This window comes from Amphibalanus amphitrite, unplaced genomic scaffold, assembly GCF_019059575.1.
Source record: "Amphibalanus amphitrite isolate SeventyFive unplaced genomic scaffold, NRLGWU_Aamphi_draft 000564F_arrow, whole genome shotgun sequence".
Lineage (NCBI taxonomy): Eukaryota > Metazoa > Arthropoda > Thecostraca > Balanomorpha > Balanidae > Amphibalanus > Amphibalanus amphitrite.
Window position 1 is genome coordinate 266403 of NW_024882058.1, and position 17909 is coordinate 284311.

Consider the following 17909-nt stretch of genomic DNA (forward strand, 5'->3'; position numbering starts at 1 on the left):
CATGTCGATTGTCGATAGAGCTGCAGCGCGGTCAATTCAAGGTTTGCAGTTGACAGCAGACAGCTATGAGATCGCTGTTCAAAAACTAAAGGAGAGGTTTGGAAAGGACAGCCTGAGGAAGGACACCATCATCGCCAAGCTGCTCAGCCTGCCGACGGTGGCAAGCACCGACAATCTGAAGTCACTGAGACGTCTGGTGGATGATGTGACGACCGGAGTCGCTTCTTTGAAGACACTCCAAGCCGAACACACTGGTGATGTTCTTCTGCCCGTCCTGAAAGGGAAGATTCCATCGCCCTGGCATCTTCAGTGGGCGAGGCAGCGGGGACAGACCACGGGCCAAGAACGAGGAGAGTTCGCAGAATTTCTCGCATTTCTACAGAAGGAAGTGGGGTATCTCGAAGAGGCCGCTCAAATACCATGCAGCAAGGCTACTGATGACAGCTGTCCAACGGTACAGAAAGCGACAACACGTGTGCTGAACACCCAGCGAGTTCAGGCAACGCCAGCTCAAAAACCGTGCCCTCTGTGTAAGGGATCCCATCGCCTCGACAAGTGTTCACGGTACCTGGAGATGACCGTCGAGGACCGCTGGACGACGGTGAAGAGAGTAAGGGCCTGCTTCCGCTGTCTCGGACGTCACTTCATCAAAGACTGTAGGAGTGGCAATTGCAGGCACTGTCAGGGTTCGCACCATACCTCTCTGCATCGTCACCAAGCCCCAGCGCCAGAGTCTGCACCTGTTCCTCCTGCCAGCTCTGTTCCCTACAGTCCCGCTGTACTACCTCCCACGCCGGTACCTCCCAACAGCTACCACGCATCCATCAGTCTCCCACAACCAACGACCAGAACCTTCCACTTCCAGACACGGCCAACACTCACATCCCAGCATGCGCTACGCAGCTCAGCGTACTACATCACAGTGCTACATTCAGACTGCGCTGGTGGTGGGGAGAGGGCCACGCGGACCCAAGATACTGAGAGCCCTGCTGGATGGTGGGTCCGACGCTTCTTATATCAGGAAGACGGTCGCCGAAGAGATGAGTCTGGATGTCATCGGCTCCGACACATTCGCTTGCGTCGGCTTCCAGGAGAGAGCAGAGGAGCCACGGTCATACGATCGCGTCGCAGTCGACCTACAAAACCGACACGGAGGTGAAGCGAGGAGATTCGAGCTGTGGTGTTGTGACCGCCTGTGCGCACCTCTACCACCGGCCGAGCAGCCCGAGGGACTGGACGAGAGCATCGAGCTAGCCGACGACTTCAGCGGTGGCCAGGTGGACATCCTGATAGGGACAGACCAGTACTACAAGGTCGTGCTGCGGGATTGCGTCGTTCTAGATGAATCCCTGAGAGCACTGGATACGATCTTCGGCTACGTGATCCACGGGAAGGGCACTTCAACAGGACAGTCCACTCGACATGTATACCACTGTCAACAAGTGGAACAGATGTGGGACCTCGATTCCATGGGTAAAACTCCGGACCCTGAGGCTCAAAAACTCCAACGAGAATCTGAGGGAAACTCGCAGGAAGAGCGCTACGGACCAGGACTAGAAGCTGAGATCCCGAGATCCGTCCATCCTCTTGGTGAAGACGTGGTCTGCCAAGTCTTCTGCGACGCAGCCAGCAAGACCTGCTGTGCCGTCGTGCACGCTGCCCACGGTGGGGAGCCTCAGCTGGTGGCGACAGAAGCCAGACTGCCCCCTCTGACAATGGCCAGCAGTCAAAATCAGAGAATCGAGGAATCAGAAGATCCGGCGAGCTGAAGAACACCAGCCTCTTTCAGGCCAAGAGTTAAGTACTCGACGTGCTCACAGATGACGAACCGAGACCGTCACGGAGCTGTGCGAGTACGGAGGTCCCATCGACTCGCACAACTCACACCAGAGGGCCATTCCTTCCGACAGACTGTTCCCATCGGAAACAAGCGATCAACATAACATCGTGGGTGCTGCGGCTCATCCATAGCCTGCGCTTTCGAAAGGAGCAGCGATCTAACGGACCACCCAGACCCAAGAAGCAGCGCAACGCTCTGTATTGGCACATCAAACTGGCTCAGCGGAGTGCGGAGGTTCTCCGACTCCCTAGTCCCAGTCTTCGTCCGAGTGTGGAGGTTCTTCGACTTCTAAGTCACGGTTCCATCCTGAGTGCGGAGGTTCTCCGACTCCAGCAAGCAATCCTACTATCCTGAGATTCGCAAGTAACTACTGTATTGTTGTGTCTTTCTCAGTCATCCATCATTCAAGTATCCTGCTTTCGTTCAACGTTTCCTGTGGCAAACGCATCACAACTTACGTCATTTCCCGACGTCCCGTCAACTTGCATTTTCCTGATTTGCCCAATGCCCAGAATCTTTCCATAATTAGCGAAAAGTCACTCATCGTCGCCACTTTGCCCATTTTCCTCAAACCATCGAACGTTCCCAGATGTGTTACATTGTGCGTTTATTTACTCATGTTTGTAGGTATCATTAGCACGCCAACATGGAGACAATTATGCTCAACGATGACGAGGCCGGAGACTGGCTGGCGAACCGGGCGGGACCGGACACAGTACTTGTCTGCGACACCCGATCTGCGCATGCTGCAGCCCGTCGCTCCGGACTGTCTCCCCGGTCGCCACTCGGCCGGATCCTGACCCGTACGCGCGTCGGCGCGGCGTGGACCAGCCTGGACTTGGAGCCGGGAGACACTCGACGGCTGGCGTGTCGTCATGGTGACATGCGACGGATGCTGGTGTTCAAGAAGAGAAAAAACCTTCGTTTTTTGGTGGGGAGTATGTGGAGTGTGGGCCCCCTGCAGAGGTAAACCGGCAGCTCTGGCGCTGCGGTCGGTGCTAGGCGGCGGCGGCGTTCTCCCCTCCCCTCCCCGTCGGGACCCATCCGCGACAGTCCCGGCGTGATTTGGTGTGCCGCCGCGTAAGAAGTATATTTATGTTGTTACTTGTTGTCGTTTTTTTAAGCCGACATGCGATTAACGATATTCGCGAAAAATGAAATTAAATAAGACATAAAAGTACGAAATACGAAAGAAAATGATTGTCCTTGCATCGAGACCCAGAATGTATTCTTTTCATGAATAAATGTAGATCATCACAAATTCACGAGAATGGCTCGTGCATCCGTTCGGCTGGAGCCGTTTATGGCGGCGACATCCTGCCCCCTCGGGCGAGACGAAACGTTTCCCCTCCTTCGCCCGCGCTGCACAGCGCCGTGCGCAGGACATCCTTGCTAAGCTCAGCATGCTTCTTCGAGACGGCAGAGCTTGACCACGGGGCGCACACAGGTCCCGGATCCTGTCTTCAGCTCAACCGAGCGCACGCGGCCGTCAGGTCCCGGAAACAGCTGGCTGACACGGGCGATCGGCCAGCGCCCCCGAGGAGCGTAGTCCTCAGCGATGAGGACCACATCTCCGACTGCGAACGGGGGCGTGTCTCGGATCCACTTCTCACGTCTCATCAGTGTGGGAAGGTACTCCTTTGACCACCTCCTCCAGAAGTGTTCAGCTATCTGCTGCGCTTGCTTCCAGCGCCGTCTGAGGTTGGAACTCTCATCAGAGAACAGGCTGGGAGGCAGACAGGGGTCGTCGCGGCCGAGGAGGAGATGGTTCGGAGTCAGTGCTAAAGGGTCGCCGATATCGGTGCTGACGTAGGTGAGTGGTCTGCTATTCAGCATAAACTCTACTTCGGCGATGACCGTAGCCAGCACTTCGTCTGAGACGCACCCGCGACCAATAACCACGCGAACAGCCCGCTTCACGGAGGCCACCAAGCGCTCCCAGCAGCCGCCCATGTGTGGCCCATCAGGAGGGTTGAAGCGCCACTCGATGTCGTCTTGGGACATCGCATCGCACATTTGTTGTGCATTCCATTTTTTTAGCGATTCACGCAGCTCTCGCTCGCCTTTCTTGAAGCTACTCCAGTTGTCTGAGAAGATCCGGGAAGGCCGACCACGGCGGGCCATGAAGCGCCGTAGAGCGAGGAGAAAGCTGTCCGTATCGAGTGACGGCGTCAGCTCAAGATGAGCCGCTCGGGTGGCCAGGCACGTTACCAGTAAGATGTACCGCTTCTCGGTGTGCCCGCGCACCCGGACATAAGTGGGTCCACAAAAATCCAGACCCACAGAGCTGAAAGCGTGTCGGCTGTCGAAACGGGCCTCTGGCAGATCAGCCATGAGTGGAGCCTGCGGACGAGCCCGCCGCTTCTTGCAGACGGAGCAAGAATGAAGCAGCGACTTAACGGTAGATCGTGCCTTGGGATCCAGTAGCGCCGTCGGAGCTCGTTGAGCGTATGCTCAGTCCCTGCATGGAGAACCTTACAGTGCTGGGCGACGACTATCAGTCGGGTGACATCATGCTTCCTCGGAAGGATGATTGGATGTCTTGAAGCCACAGGCAGCTGGCTTCTCTTCAGTCTTCCACCAACTCGGAGAATCCCTTCTGTATCGACGGTAGGAGTCAGTTGAAGGAGCGAGCTTTGTTGTGGCAGTGGACGACTGCGAGTGAGGGCGGCCAACTCATCAGGAAAGCTTTCCCTCTGCACCTTCAGCAAGATTTGAGTCTCAGCAGCAATCAGCTCAGCAGCTGACAGCGGGACCACTCTGAGCAGTGCTCCCTGTGAGCAGCAGCGAAGTTGTAGACAAAGCGCATCGCCCACCCTACTACTCGTTTGTAACGCGTCCACGACGAGTAGCGTGCGGGGTCTGGCTGCAGAACGGGCGTGGACAGCGCGGTCACAGCCGCCACCGTTTTCACTTCAGGATCGTCTTCGTCGGGTGGCCGCACACGAAGAGAGGCCGGCCAGTGTTCTTCTGACTCGAGAAGGAACTCAGGGCCGCGAAACCAGCGACAGTCGGTGGTGAGCTCCGCAGCCTGAAGACCTCTTGAACAGTCGTCGGCGGGATTCATGGCACCCGGTACCTACGTGCCGCCATTGGTCAGGTTTGTAAACACTTCACATTGCTTTTGTCGACCAGTTAACCCGCTCCGGGTCGGTGCTTGGCGCAACCTTTGCGGGCCGGGAGGTGGTAAAACACCCCCTGTTTAACTCGGCTCCTGGGCCACGCACTGATTGAACTATGTTTCATTATCGTTGGGGGCGGGGGGCAAACAGGCCACTTTAGGCCTTTGAGGGGGCATAGCCCTAAATGCCCCCTCCCTGCAGATCCGCCAGTGTAAGAGACCATTGGAGCTGGAGGAAGGTCTGCTGGGTGGACATTCAGGACCGGGACCACGGTCTGGTTACGGGTACTTGGACCGGGCTTTGCCATGGCCTGAGAATGAATGAGGAACTTTACCACCAATGCATACATCGACAGTCGACACCATCACGAGAGTTCAATCAACACTGGCGGGCGCAGCCCCTCGAGGTTAAACTCACCAAGTCTCCAGGCGGCAGCGGGCGTCGTTCTCGTCCTCGCCAAGTGGCAAGTAGGCTCTGGACACGAGACGGCTCACAATTGTGGCTTGGGTACTATGGTTATGGTTAGAGCAGACGAAAGTTATCACTGTGCTGCTGCCGCGGTTGGGCTTGAGGGGCTCGAGTGACGACTAGGCGTCTGTGGCGCTAGCATGTCTGGTCCGAGTTCCGACTGAGATTATGGGCTGGTGCCGGACGTGGTTTGTCCAGAGTTTGTTTAGCTGCGCTGAAGCGAAGGTCGCATTACAGGCGTGACTTTAAAAAGTGTATCGACAACGTCTACACTAAATAAAGTCAAATAACTACCGACCTGAAACTACCCTTAAACTCTTCACCCACGAACTCTGCCTGAGACTTTCGTGAAAACGACCGTATTATTACTGCCACCAACACCAAGCAAAACCAATGGAGACTGCAACGCCCGAAAAGTAGGTGCAAGCTTTTGGAAATCGCGACTGCGCTTGTTGAAGACAATGGCTCATAATTTTTTAACCCGCGCCCCAGTGGCGGTCTCAACCAACTTCGCCCTAGTGGGGGGGGGGGGGCATATGTTACCACCCACCTCTAACTAAAAAACTAAGAGGGCTAGAAAGAAGCGGTAAAAAGCAGTCGATAGCTCTCAAGGCGTACGTTTGAAAGTATTTCGGTCATTTTTCACCTTAGAGCAATATTGGGGTCACCAGAGGTCATCAAAGGTCAAAATTTGCCAATTGTCATTATATTTTCAGAAAACATGCCGCTATCGCAGGAACTATGGTAGCTAGAAGAACGCATGGAAGAGCAATCGATAGCTTTTGAACTCTTCTTTTGAAAAGGTCATTATCAATATTGACCTCAGGTCAACGGTTTAGCCTCCAGAGGGCAAAAACTCCAAAAATAGCTGTTTTTACGAAAAGTGTTTTTCGACAATAACTTTCGACTACAAAAAGCCACGACATTTCTATTGCCGGAATCGTGTTCCCCTCGCCGAGACGCGTCGAATGAACTATAAGCTGACCTTGAAAGGTCAACTTGAAAATTTGACCTCAGGTCAAGGTCATGACCTTACCGAAAAAGGTCATGTTGCATATCAGTCGATGCGTCTCAACAAGGCAAACACAATTAGACCATCCCCAGCGTTCTATCTCTTTCCAATCGCGAGTTATTGGCAAAAAACTGTTTGTAGCCTCAAGTGACCTCGGATGACCTGTCTAGAGGCTATCAGCAAAAATGACACCTTGGTCATCACGAGTGGACTAAATCATTGTGATTCTGAAATATTTGGACTGTTCCGATGCGTACACACGGATCTAGAGGCATTATCATTTTTCTCCATTGACTTGTAATGGAAAGGTCACGCCACTGACCTGACCTTAGGTCACGGATATAAAAAATCCGAGATATACAAATTGTAGGCGCCAATAACAGCATGCAATCCACCAAGTTTAAAACCTTTCTGACAAACACTGCAGGCTGGACATGATTGTAAACTTTTTTTAGGCTTGTTCAGTTAACTTGACCTGGTGACCTGAACTGACATGACCTGGGGTCAAAAATTTCACACATTGTCCAACATTGATGTACCAAAAGCTACCCCAAGCGGCGCGCCGCCGCGGTTTTTTGTTCACACGCAAAAAAAACGCGACAGGGTGGTAACATATCCCCCCCCCCCCCACTGGGGCGAAGGTTAATTGCGATTTTCGAAACCAGCAGACTCGATTGCAAATGTTTTGGACTATAGGCATGTCAACTTTATTTTTCGAGACACCCTACTAACCACTCCAGTCTCCACAGCATATGCCCACTCATGCTACAGCTACCTTAACAATACCAAAATTAGTAACAATGGTCTCCAAACCAGGGCCTATTTTAAGACAATTTGACTGGGGTGGCCAGGCAGTGGTGGCGCCCCTGTCTCTTGTGTGCCCCCCCCCCCCCCACCGAAATGCTGATGTGCGCAGCATTTCGATGGGGGGGGGGCGACACAATCGAGTCTCAGAATCTTTTATTTGTGACGGTAGTACGTAAGGGCTAATGTTTCGGGAAAGTGTCTGGAGGCGTTTATTGGCATAGTTTTTTTTTTCTAACATAGCCCTTTCGGGCGCTGCATGGAAAGAATTCAGCCAAAAGTCGGCTGTGCATGGTGCAACCCCCTTTCGTCAGAGAACTTTTACTGCTTATGCCGATGGCCCTAAAATCCCCCCCCCCCGATCCGTCCATGATAAACAAAACACCTTCCCATCCCAAGGCAGCGGCGTCACTCGAGGTCACTTAACCGGTCGCCAGGATAGGGGAGGGGGGTCAAACGGACCCCTCTCGGTTTTTCGCGAATAACTCGCGTAAAAAGCGACCGATCGCGACGAAACTTTTGGTACCCTCACGATAATCAATTTTACACCTACCCTGAAAATTTTATGACCCTGACCCTAATGACCTTTGACCAGTGACCTACTTTTCAAGACCATGTTTGGTCGGAATCGCGATTCGGCGTGTCGGCTCGCATTAGGCGCGCGTTTGCAGTCTTTTCGTGGTTTCAAGCGTTCAAGCATGTGATATGATGTTGCTCCCATGCCAGCATTAGGGTGGGTGTCAAGGTCACTGGTAGGTCAGGTCAGGTCATTGATCTTTGATGTCCTCAGTTCACTTTTTGGAGTTTTACTTGTTTCTAGGCTAGTTTTTGGAGCTGAATTCGAATTTAGCAATCATTTGAACATTAACGATGTAGTTTTGGTGCCTTCACTACATGTTACGAAGCTGTCAGAGGCGGTTGCCACTTACTACGAATACCCGGCAAAACCCTTACCGGTTGACCTGACCTGACCTGACCCGACCTGGCCTAAATGCATGAAGAATCATCTATGATCATAACTAACATGATATTCGTCATCAGCACCCCGAAAAAACCCATAGGAGCCACCCTTTACGACGTTCTAACAGTTCCCGATTTTCTCGACTTTTGGATCATTGATCTGACCTGGAAGGTCAACCGATGACCTAGGACCTTAAAATTGGATATCATCGGCTTTCTCTCGTCACGGGCAACACGCTCGTTTTTTCCGCGAAGCTCTAGCTCAATCAGGGGCAAAACGGCAAGGTGGGGGGTCTAACGGCCCCCCCCCCCCCCTTCCCCTATACGTCCGCGGCTGGAAAAACACCAATACGGGCGAGGATCAAACCGCCGCCCGCCAGATTTTTATCTTGGAAATACCATCGTCAGAAGCAATGCGTGCACGTGCGTTTGAAATTTCGCTGTTGATCACGCGGCCAGTCTCAAAGCCACATCACAATTCAATTTTGCGGCCAATATCTCGCCACGCCACTGCCTCGAGACGCTCTCCAGATTTTGAAGAGCTTATGGCTCTGTAATGCCAAGAAAGATGCATTGGTGACCACTGACCAGTGTTGTAATTTGTATATTGCTATTTGTCATCGATGCGCCATTGATACCTCAACCGAGATATCTTCTCAGTTGTGGTAAGGCGCCTGAATAGTAGGACAATCCAGTAGCGGTATGGCGTCCCTGAGGGGCGCCCCAGTAGTGACAGGGCGCTCCAGTCTCGGTAGGGCGCCCCAGGCGTGACGGGGCACCCCTCAGTAGTGTAATGAAGCCCCAGTAGCGGCATTGAGCCCAAACAGCGGTGGGCGATCCACTGGTTGTAAGGCGTCTCAGTTGTGGCATAGCGCCCCAGTAGTGGCAGTAAGGGCGAGTTAGTTACTTGACTTACTGCTAGAGTAAATGCGCCCCAGTAGTGGTACGGCACCTCAGTTGTGGTAAGGTGCACCCGTTGTGATAGGGCGCCCCAGCTGTGTCAGGGCGCCCAGTGATGGTAGGGCGCCCCGGTTGTAGCAGGGCGCCGGAGTAGTGGTAGGGCGCCCAAGTAGTGGTGGGCGCCCCAGTGGTGGTAGGGCGCCTCGTGGCGGTAGGGTGCACCAGAAACTTAGGGCGCCCCAGCACCAGCGGAACGTCACAGTAGTGTTACGACGCCGCAGTAGTGGTACGGCGTCCCATTTCTGATAGGGCGCCCAAAGGTGGTTGGCGCCCCAATCGTGTCTGGGCGCCCCAATGTTGATAGGACACTTCAGTCGTGGTAGGCGCCCAAGTGCTGGTAGGGCGCCCCATTGCCGGTAGTGTGTCCCAATCGAAGTAGGGCGCCACAGTTGCGCTTGCGGCAGGGCACCCCCAGTAGTGAGAGGGCACCCCCATTGGTGGTGGTGGCGCCTCAGTGAGCCCTTTTCCCCCTGTCAAGCTGAGTTGCGCCCCAAGAATGTGTCGCATCCGTGATTGTCGGCAGCCAATATATGTGGGCGGACTTTCGGGCTGTTTTTCACTGGGGTGGCAAAGTAAGACGACTGGGGTGGAAAACCGCACCACTGGGGTGGGTTTTGCCACCCCAGTTAACATGTTAAAATAGGCCCTGCTCCAAACCATATTCAGTAGGAAATGAATTACCTAGAAAATTACTAGGGTGGCCCGCGTGCTCCGCAACGCGAAAAGGGGGCATTTACGATCGGCGGGTGTTTGGTTGTTCTTGTGTCGGTTGGGTTATCTATCCATTTCGGTCGATTGCTTTTTGATGGCTAAACGTTTTGGTTTGGAAAAAAAAATATCCATCACATCGAGGTGCCCGTGTCTGATAAGCATGCCTTCTACTTCAGAACCTGTCAATAGTTCAGTGAACCTGTCAAATGTGTTTTATAATTCAGGTGCGTAGTTTAATGACAAATGAAAGGCGTAGATAATTTTCGCTAAAAATGGATTTGCAGAGGTTTGAAACATTTATATTTTTAAAGGGACTATCCCACCTTTAACATGGGGTTTGAGTTGAGATAGCCAAGTTTGCGGCGAGGTTCAGAAACCACTATCTATCTAGGTTGCAACCCCGCGGCCTCTTGGTGTTGAAGAAATTCGTTCCCTTCATTTGAAAATGGGCCTTGTACAAGGCCCTATCTTCAACATGGAGCGACCGTTAGTGTGACGTCACCTCGTTTAGTCATTCTGATTTAAATGAGTTTGTTCGTTGAAAAATCGCTTAAAACTTGGTCTGAACTTTGTTGTGGTGCCTACAGAGTAAAAAGAATCAGCTTTATGACAGTAATGTGGCCTGGGGAAGGAGGTAATTTTGGGCTGTGACGTCACATATTTGAAAGTTTGTGCTTGGAATATGGGAAGCCTAAGATGTTTAATGAAAAATAAATGCCAGAACCGTGTTCCTGGTCCTCCAGTCTATAAAGTCGGGCACAATTTAACTGGTTTTAACAACATTTTAGAAGGTGGGATAGTCCCTTTAAGAATACCGTTGCTTATCATGCAAACGTGATGGTTGGATCTTGGAGAGAATTGAATGCTCTTTCTAATCATAGCATTTTCAATTGTCTAACGTATCAGGTTAAGCAGCAAATCCCGTGTTATTATTTAGTGGCATATTATGGACAAATACCATTTTCTCCAGCGATTTTTTCCGCATTGTTTTTGATCAATTGGCTTTTCACAATTTTTCCATGAGAGGCGGTACATTTCCCTTGCCATTAGGCATTGTTTTAAATCTCTCAGTCTGACGGTCACGTGAAAATAAAATAAAATCCCAAATCCGTCCAAAACGTCCATTTTTCAAAAGAAAGTGTCCTCCCCGGTGCACGTGGCGCGTGCCAACCCCTGCACCGCACACCATTCGATAGCCCGTTCGATTCTCTACACGATGCTGTTTTCTCCGTACCGGTCGGGCCCACGGTTACCGAGATATTGCACCGGGACCGGACCCGTGTCGGGCAAATTTGGCTGTTTTCGCCCGTTTTTGCCAGCCGATTAATGATGTAAAGTCTATGACGCGAATTTGCACTTTTTGGGCACGCGCCACGCGCTCGCTATCGATCCGATCGAGCTGAGACCCATCAAAGGCACTGTGGTGCATCCAGGCGGCCCGCAGCGCCGTCAGCGCGGCCGCAGAGTCGGCGTGCGCCAGCCACGAGGCGACAGTTCGTTTCACCTCCGTTTCCTTGGTGTAGAGCGGTAGAAGACGGGAGGCGGCCGCCGCACAGCGGGACGCGTCCCAGGTGGTGACGGCGGGGGCGGCGCCGGCGGTGGAGTCGCCCCGACCGGCCCTCGCCTCCTCCAGTCGCCCGAGGGCGGTCAGGGTGTCAGTGGCGGCCTGTAGCCGCTCCAGCTGCTCGTGCAGGCTGTCGGCGGCGGCCGCCAGCCGACGGCACGGCTCGGCTAGAGACGTGGGGTAACCGTCGTCATCGGGAGCTCCCTCCGTCTCCCACGGGCGCTCGACGCGCTCCAGGGCGGCGCCGCGAGTCGAGCACACTCGGGATACTGCGGACGAGCCGACGGCGCGCTGCTCAGCCCAGCCGGCCGCCGCGCTGGCCCAGCTGAAGCGTGCCCGCTGCAGGCGGTACAGGGCGTCCGAGGAGAGGCTCATGGCTGCGATGCTGAATGTAGACCAGGGCCCTGTTCAAGTGTCTGCGGCCGCCGCGGCTCGAGACACGCGTCCCTCCCCCTCGCGATCCAGCTGACAATTCAACGACACATTGATTTGCGATTTGCGATTGATTCGCGACACAACTGATGTGGTGCATGTAACCCTAGCTGACCCGTCGAGGGCGCGGCCCGATTGGCCGCGACCGGTCACGTGACCGGCCGGTCACGTGACCGACCGTGCCAGACGCTGGGGTGGGCTCGGCCGGACGGGGAGTCGGGCTGTGACTGTGACACTGTCGCCATCGCCGCTGAATACAGAAGTACGCTGCATGAAGACTCTACACTGGCGACGAGGATCTTTCAGCACGAAGTCACGAAGCAAGGAAACGGGAGAGGACTGAACTCAGCAACATGGTCATCGGTTCGATAAGTACATTCGATCCATCGATCGACCGGTTTGACACTTACCGGGAACTGTTTGACCATTTTTGTGTCAGCAATAAGATATTGGGAGATAAAAAGAAGTCTGTGTTTTTAACGTGCATTGGTACTGTAGCGTACAGTAAACTGAAGGATTTGATCATCCCAAGAACCGTAGAAGACTGTACATATGATGAGCTCGTAGATCTTTTGAGTGCACATTACAAACCGTCAAACATCGAGATCGCTGAACGTTACAAGTTTTTCAAACGTACTCAGGCACCAGGGGAGAGTGTCATGGATTTTGTTGCTGAGCTCAAGAAGATCGCGGTCAATTGTAATTTCGGCCCGTACTTGCAGACTGCTTTACGTGATCAAGTCGTGTGTGGGATGAGCGACAACAAGTGCCAGAATGAGCTGTTGTGCAAGGATAACCTGACGTTGGATATCGCTTTGCAGCATGCCAGGGCGTCTGAGACGGTCAGACGTGAGTCGCAGCTGATCCACACGGACGGAGCTGCTGCTTTCAGGGTCACCCGCGGACCGCCCGAGGGCCCGCCGCCGTTCGGGTCGGGCCGTGCCGGCGCGAGCTCTGGCGGACGGGCACCGCCCAATGGCGGGCGGCGCGCCTTCGGCCCAGACAGCGGGCAGCGCGCCGCAGCGCCGCGGGGCAGCGGCGGACAGCGTGCTGCGGCGCCGCGGGACGGCGGCCGGCCGTGCTGGCGGTGCGGTTCCAGACACGGCGGTACGTGCCGCTTCAAGGACTACCGGTGCCATTCCTGCGGTGCCATCGGTCATCTGTCGCGCTGCTGTACGCGAGGCAGAGACGAGCGCACCAACCGACTGGCTGAAGATGATCCTGCCGCGTCACCGGAAACGCTGCAGCTGGATAATCTCTCCAGCTCTGACCCCGTCTACATGGTAAGACGCACTGGGGTGAGTGTGCCGCCCATCTGGTGTCCCGTCGAGATGCATGGTCAGCGGGTGGATATGGAGTTGGATACGGGCGCGGGGGTCACCATCATTGACGAGCATACTTCCCTCAGGTTGAACAGTCGACCCAAGTTGACACCGTGCTCTACTACCTTGAAGGCGTACTCAGGTGATGTCATTCCTGTGTTGGGTCAGTTCACCACTGATGTATCGTACAACGGTTCTGTGCACAGGGATCTTCCCGTGATCGTGGTCAAGGGCTCTGGTCCGAGCCTTATGGGCCGCAACTGGCTGCACCTGATGAGGATCAACTGGTCTGAAGTACACGCTCTACGCTCTCCAACGTCACAGCCGGCCACGGACATGATCAAACGCAAGTACCCCGATCTGTTCCTTCCACGGTTGGGTGAGCTTAAGGGGGTGCGTGTTCACCTTGATATTGACCAATCTGTGAGGCCCAAGTTCTGCAAGGCCCGTTCGATTCCGTATGCATACAAGGCAAAGGTAGAGGAGCAGTTAGATGCTGATATCGCTAGTGGGGTTTTAGTACCAGTGAAAGACAGTCGCTGGGCAGCCCCTATTGTACCTGTGATTCGGCCTGATGGCAAGATCAGAGTCTGCGCAAATTTCAAGCTAACCGCTAACACTGCTGTGCGCATGGACCGTTACCCTCTGCCCAAGACGGAGGACATGCTGTCTTCCTTGAGTGGGAAAAATATATTTTCCAAACTCGACCTAGCGCAGGCATACAATCAGTTGGTCGTCCATGAAGAGTCACGCGAGATACTCACCATCAACACGTCTCGTGGGCTTCTCAGATATTCCAGGATACCGTTCGGCGTGAACGTGGCCAGTGGCGTCTTCCAGCGCGAGATGGAGAAGCTGTTGGCGGGCATCCCTGGAGTCGTCGTCTTCCTCGATGATGTTCTGCTCAGCAGTGAGACCCGGGAGCAGCACTGGAAGCTGCTCGACGTCGTTTGTCAACGTCTTCAAGACGCCGGTCTCCGTGTCAGGGAGGAGAAGTGTCTGCTCTTCCAGAGTCAGGTCGACTACCTGGGACACCTCATCAGCGCAAGCGGAGTCCGCACGAACGCCTCCAAGGTAAAGGCTATCTTGGCTGTCCCCGAGCCCAAGACAGTATCGGAGCTGAAGACCTTCCTGGGTCTCATATCTTATTACTCGCGATTTGTTCCTGACAGAGCTTCTAGTTCGGCACCCCTCTATGACCTCCTAGGGAAGAATGCTGTGTGGCGCTGGGGCTCAAAGGAGAGAGACAGCTTCAACAAGGTCAAAGAAAAGTTGGCAGCAAATACGCTGCTTGTCCACTATGACAACACCAAGCAGCTCGTTTTGACTTGTGACGCTTCTAGCGTTGGTGTGGGCGCTGTGCTGTCTCAGATCGATGACGCAGGGAGAGAGATGCCCATCGCTTTCGCATCTCGACGGCTGTCACTATCTGAGTCTAGATACGCCCAGATAGAGCGCGAAGGACTGGCCATAATCTTTAGAGTCACAAAGTTCCACAATTATTTGTGTGGCGTACCTCGACCGTTCGCTCTGGTTACTGACCACAAGCCCTTAGTGAAAATGTTCGGTGAACATGAAGGACTGCCAGAGATGACTGCCGCGCGGATTCGCAGGTGGGCGCTTAAACTGTCGTGTTACAACTACACCATACGGTTCCGCCCTACAGGCCAGATGGGTAACGCAGATGCACTGAGTCGCTTACCTGTTCCCACAGAAGTCGGCGCACAGATGGAAGAGCTGGTGCTGCTGGTTGATGATGTGCCTCATGATGCTGAAGAGCTGGTTCTCCTCGCAGGTGCAGACTGGCTGGATTCCAAGGCGATCGCGCTGCAGACCAGTCGAGATCCGGTGCTGTCCAAAGTCCTGAGGTGGGTGCAGTTCGCAGACTGGCCGTCCGAGGCACCAGATGACTTCAAACCGTTTATCAGAAGGAGGGACGAGCTTACTCAGACAGCGGGAGTGCTTCTGTGGGGTCACAGGGTGGTGGTACCCCAGTCAAGTAGGGAGACTGTTCTGCGTGAACTCCACGTGAGTCACCCCGGGATGCGGCGTATGAAGTCGCTAGCCAGATCGATTGTATGGTGGCCTGGTATCGACGCGCAGATCGAGCGGGTTGTGCAAAACTGTTCGCCTTGCCAGCAGAGTCGACCCAAGCCGCCGCACGCCGAGCTGCATCCATGGGCCTGGCCATCTAGACCGTGGTCCCGGATCCACTGCGACTTCGCCGAACCGGTACGCGGCAAGTATGTGTTCTGCATGGTCGACGCCCATTCCAAGTGGGTGGAGGCGGAGGTTCTGCCGTCCACCGCCTCTGCTCCCGTTATCGCTTGTCTCCGCCGTGTGTTTGCAAGGTGGGGACTGCCAGATATGTTAGTCTCCGACAATGCTACCACCTTTACGTCTGATGAGTTTCAGCGCTTCTTGGCCGGCAACCGGGTCTGCCACCGCACGATCGAGCCCCGACATAGCCAGGGCAATGGGTTGGCCGAGCGCGTGGTTAAGGAAGTGAAACTCGTGTTGCAGAGAGACGCAGGAGACGGCTGGGAGCTGGCGTTGTCCAAGTGGCTCCTGCGGCAGAGAACGACGCCTCACTCTACAACGACTGTAACGCCTGCCGAGCTGATGCTGGGACGCAAGCTGAAGACACGACTCGATCGTATGTATCCCGATTTGAACAGGTCAGTGGCCGAGGCTCAGTTCGCTCAGAAGAGCCATCATGATCGTTCGGCGAGGCATAGACTCTTCTCTGTAACCGACCGCGTGCTCGCACGGAACTATGGCTCTGGAAGCGTTTGGCTACCTGGTACAATCGTTGGTGCTGACGGACCAGTGTCCTTCGTTGTTCGCCTTGATGACGGCAGGACGTGGCGCAGACATGCGGACCAGCTTCTGAGCTCTGTTCCTTCGGCAGGTCAACCGGCTGGTGCGGCATGCACTACCACACCGGCTGTAACGACGCTGCCCACTGATGTCGAGATCTCCCGTGGCGGCGTCCCTCGACCGACTGCTGGGACCGTCTCTCAAGGCGCCGCGCTGGCCGCCGCCGAGAAAGACATGGCCACGCGTCGTTCGACTGCTGGGCCGCCGGTTGAGGAGCTGCGGCCGCCGCCAGTCCCGAGTGCTGCCACGGGTTCGCAGTCGCAGTCGTCGAATCCAAAAACTGTGGTGCGTTCCCCTGAGCGGGCGGCGCCCGCCGGTGCGCGCCGGGGGCCGTCGGAGACTAGTGGCGGACCGGACGTTCCGGGTGCGCAAACATCGGCGCCGTCGCCTCGGAGATCCGGTCGTGTGCGGAATTCTCCTGACTTTTTCCAGAGTGTCTGGTTTTGTCGCGTTCCGTGAGGTGTACAGTGAGGTTATAAGCGTGTTTTTTTTGGAAGGGAGGTGATGTGGTGCATGTAACCCTAGCTGACCCGTCGAGGGCGCGGCCCGATTGGCCGCGACCGGTCACGTGACCGGCCGGTCACGTGACCGACCGTGCCAGACGCTGGGGTGGGCTCGGCCGGACGGGGAGTCGGGCTGTGACTGTGACACTGTCGCCATCGCCGCTGAATACAGAAGTACGCTGCATGAAGACTCTACAGGCACGTTGTCCATCCTTGTTCTATGAGTTGCGCAAACTTCAGCGCGGTAGGTGCAACGGTGTGACCTGTAACCCGCGCTACGTAGCACCATGTCGCGACCTTCGTAATAGACAGAAACTACGTCACCACAAATAGTAATATAGATATTAAAAAAAAAATTCACTTGCTTTCAAAAAGAATGAGCACTGCCCTAAATTGCTAGGTGTGAAATAATGCTAGGTTTCTGAACCACAAATTCCAATGCTGTGTCACTGAATACTGATTGCCAGTTGTGCAAGACAAAAAGCATCAACAATGATACATCAAGGATAATGATGTTAAGATAATTCTCATTTTAGCCTGAAGTGTAAAAACCTACCCTTAAATAAATCAACAACCAAACCTTACCTGATTTGGGTATTTGGGTAGTTTTTATTATGCTAAGCAATAACCTATTCCAGGCTTCCTAATTTGCAGAGCTTTTGGTTAAAAAATGATTTGTAAAAATGTATTTGAAGTATGTTCTGACATGTCCGCCCTCTGTGCCTGGCAGACAAGTCACAGCGTTACCTGATGAGTCAAGAGGTTCTGTACCTGATGTACCTGATCAAGAGTACCTGATGATTCTGCAACACCACCTGATGGCCAACTCGACGGCATTCCTGACCCGAAAAGGAGCCTAGCAGCTGAATGTTCAACTTCTGCCACTGCACTGTTGACTCTGCTTAGAGAAAATCTGCACCACGGCCCAAAGACGATCTTCCGTGGGACGGTGTGCTGCGCACCAGTCACCACACTGACGGCGGTCACCTGTGTGGTGCGCAATTGGGGCATTCCACGTCAAATCGAACAAAAATCGGCTGTTTTGCACCTTACCATCAGCGATTTCATTATAAATTTGTGAGCGAGTTCCTGTGTCGCCCCGGACATTACATTGATGTTTTTTGCACATTCTGACCACAGGTCTTCTAAATATAGGGCATCAAATTTTTACAAAATGTTGCATCTTTATATTTTTGAACGACCATAACTTTGGTTGTACTTGTTTGATTTGAATGAAATAAACCTTACTGTTTAGGTAATTTCTTAAGCATTTGTTTAGAATTGCATCGACTTAAATATATGACCTTGAAATTTGCTTAACTCTGTTCTTA

The 17909-nt window shown here is 53.9% G+C and overlaps 3 protein-coding genes across 4 annotated transcripts; 2 read left to right on the forward strand and 1 right to left on the reverse strand.

Annotated features, from left to right (window-relative positions):
* Positions 1-3238: 3238 nt before the first annotated feature.
* Positions 3239-11816, reverse strand: LOC122393937 (cyclin-dependent kinase 2-interacting protein-like). The gene is made up of 2 exons (XM_043390415.1): positions 11297-11816; positions 3239-3714 (listed from the first exon to the last, which is right to left on the reverse strand). Exons 1-2 carry the CDS (start codon positions 11814-11816, stop codon positions 3239-3241), a joined length of 996 nt encoding a protein of 331 aa, XP_043246350.1.
* Positions 11817-12066: 250 nt separating this feature from the next.
* On the forward strand, positions 12067-13615 carry LOC122393939. Its single transcript, XM_043390421.1, has 2 exons — positions 12067-13156; positions 13402-13615. Exons 1-2 carry the CDS (start codon positions 12227-12229, stop codon positions 13486-13488), a joined length of 1017 nt encoding a protein of 338 aa, XP_043246356.1. The 5' UTR covers positions 12067-12226; the 3' UTR covers positions 13489-13615.
* Positions 13616-13627: 12 nt separating this feature from the next.
* Positions 13628-16759, forward strand: LOC122393938 (uncharacterized protein K02A2.6-like). Of its 2 annotated transcripts, none has more exons than XM_043390420.1 (2): positions 13628-15873; positions 16107-16759. In XM_043390420.1, the coding sequence occupies exons 1-2, from the start codon at positions 13826-13828 to the stop codon at positions 16162-16164; spliced, it is 2106 nt and encodes a 701-aa protein (XP_043246355.1). In that variant the 5' UTR covers positions 13628-13825; the 3' UTR covers positions 16165-16759. The 2 variants fall into 2 exon arrangements, with proteins under 2 accessions (XP_043246355.1, XP_043246354.1); XM_043390419.1 differs by having other exon boundaries at positions 13630-15851.
* Positions 16760-17909: the final 1150 nt, after the last annotated feature.

Excerpts from the sequence above, each read along its gene's own strand:
- LOC122393937 (XM_043390415.1), bottom strand. The coding sequence starts at position 11,816 with ATGAGCCTCTCCTCGGACGCCCTGTACCGCCTGCAGCGGGCACGCTTC. Across the intron at positions 3,715-11,296 it reads GGCCGCCTGGATGCACCACA|ACGAAGTGCTGGCTACGGTC; the intron begins GTGCCTTTGATG and ends GGTGCGTCTCAG.
- LOC122393939 (XM_043390421.1), top strand. The coding sequence starts at position 12,227 with ATGGTCATCGGTTCGATAAGTACATTCGATCCATCGATCGACCGGTTT. Across the intron at positions 13,157-13,401 it reads GCTCTGACCCCGTCTACATG|GGATCTTCCCGTGATCGTGG; the intron begins GTAAGACGCACT and ends TTCTGTGCACAG.
- LOC122393938 (XM_043390419.1), top strand. The coding sequence starts at position 13,826 with ATGGACCGTTACCCTCTGCCCAAGACGGAGGACATGCTGTCTTCCTTG. Across the intron at positions 15,852-16,106 it reads GCTGAAGACACGACTCGATC|GTCAACCGGCTGGTGCGGCA; the intron begins GTATGTATCCCG and ends TTCCTTCGGCAG.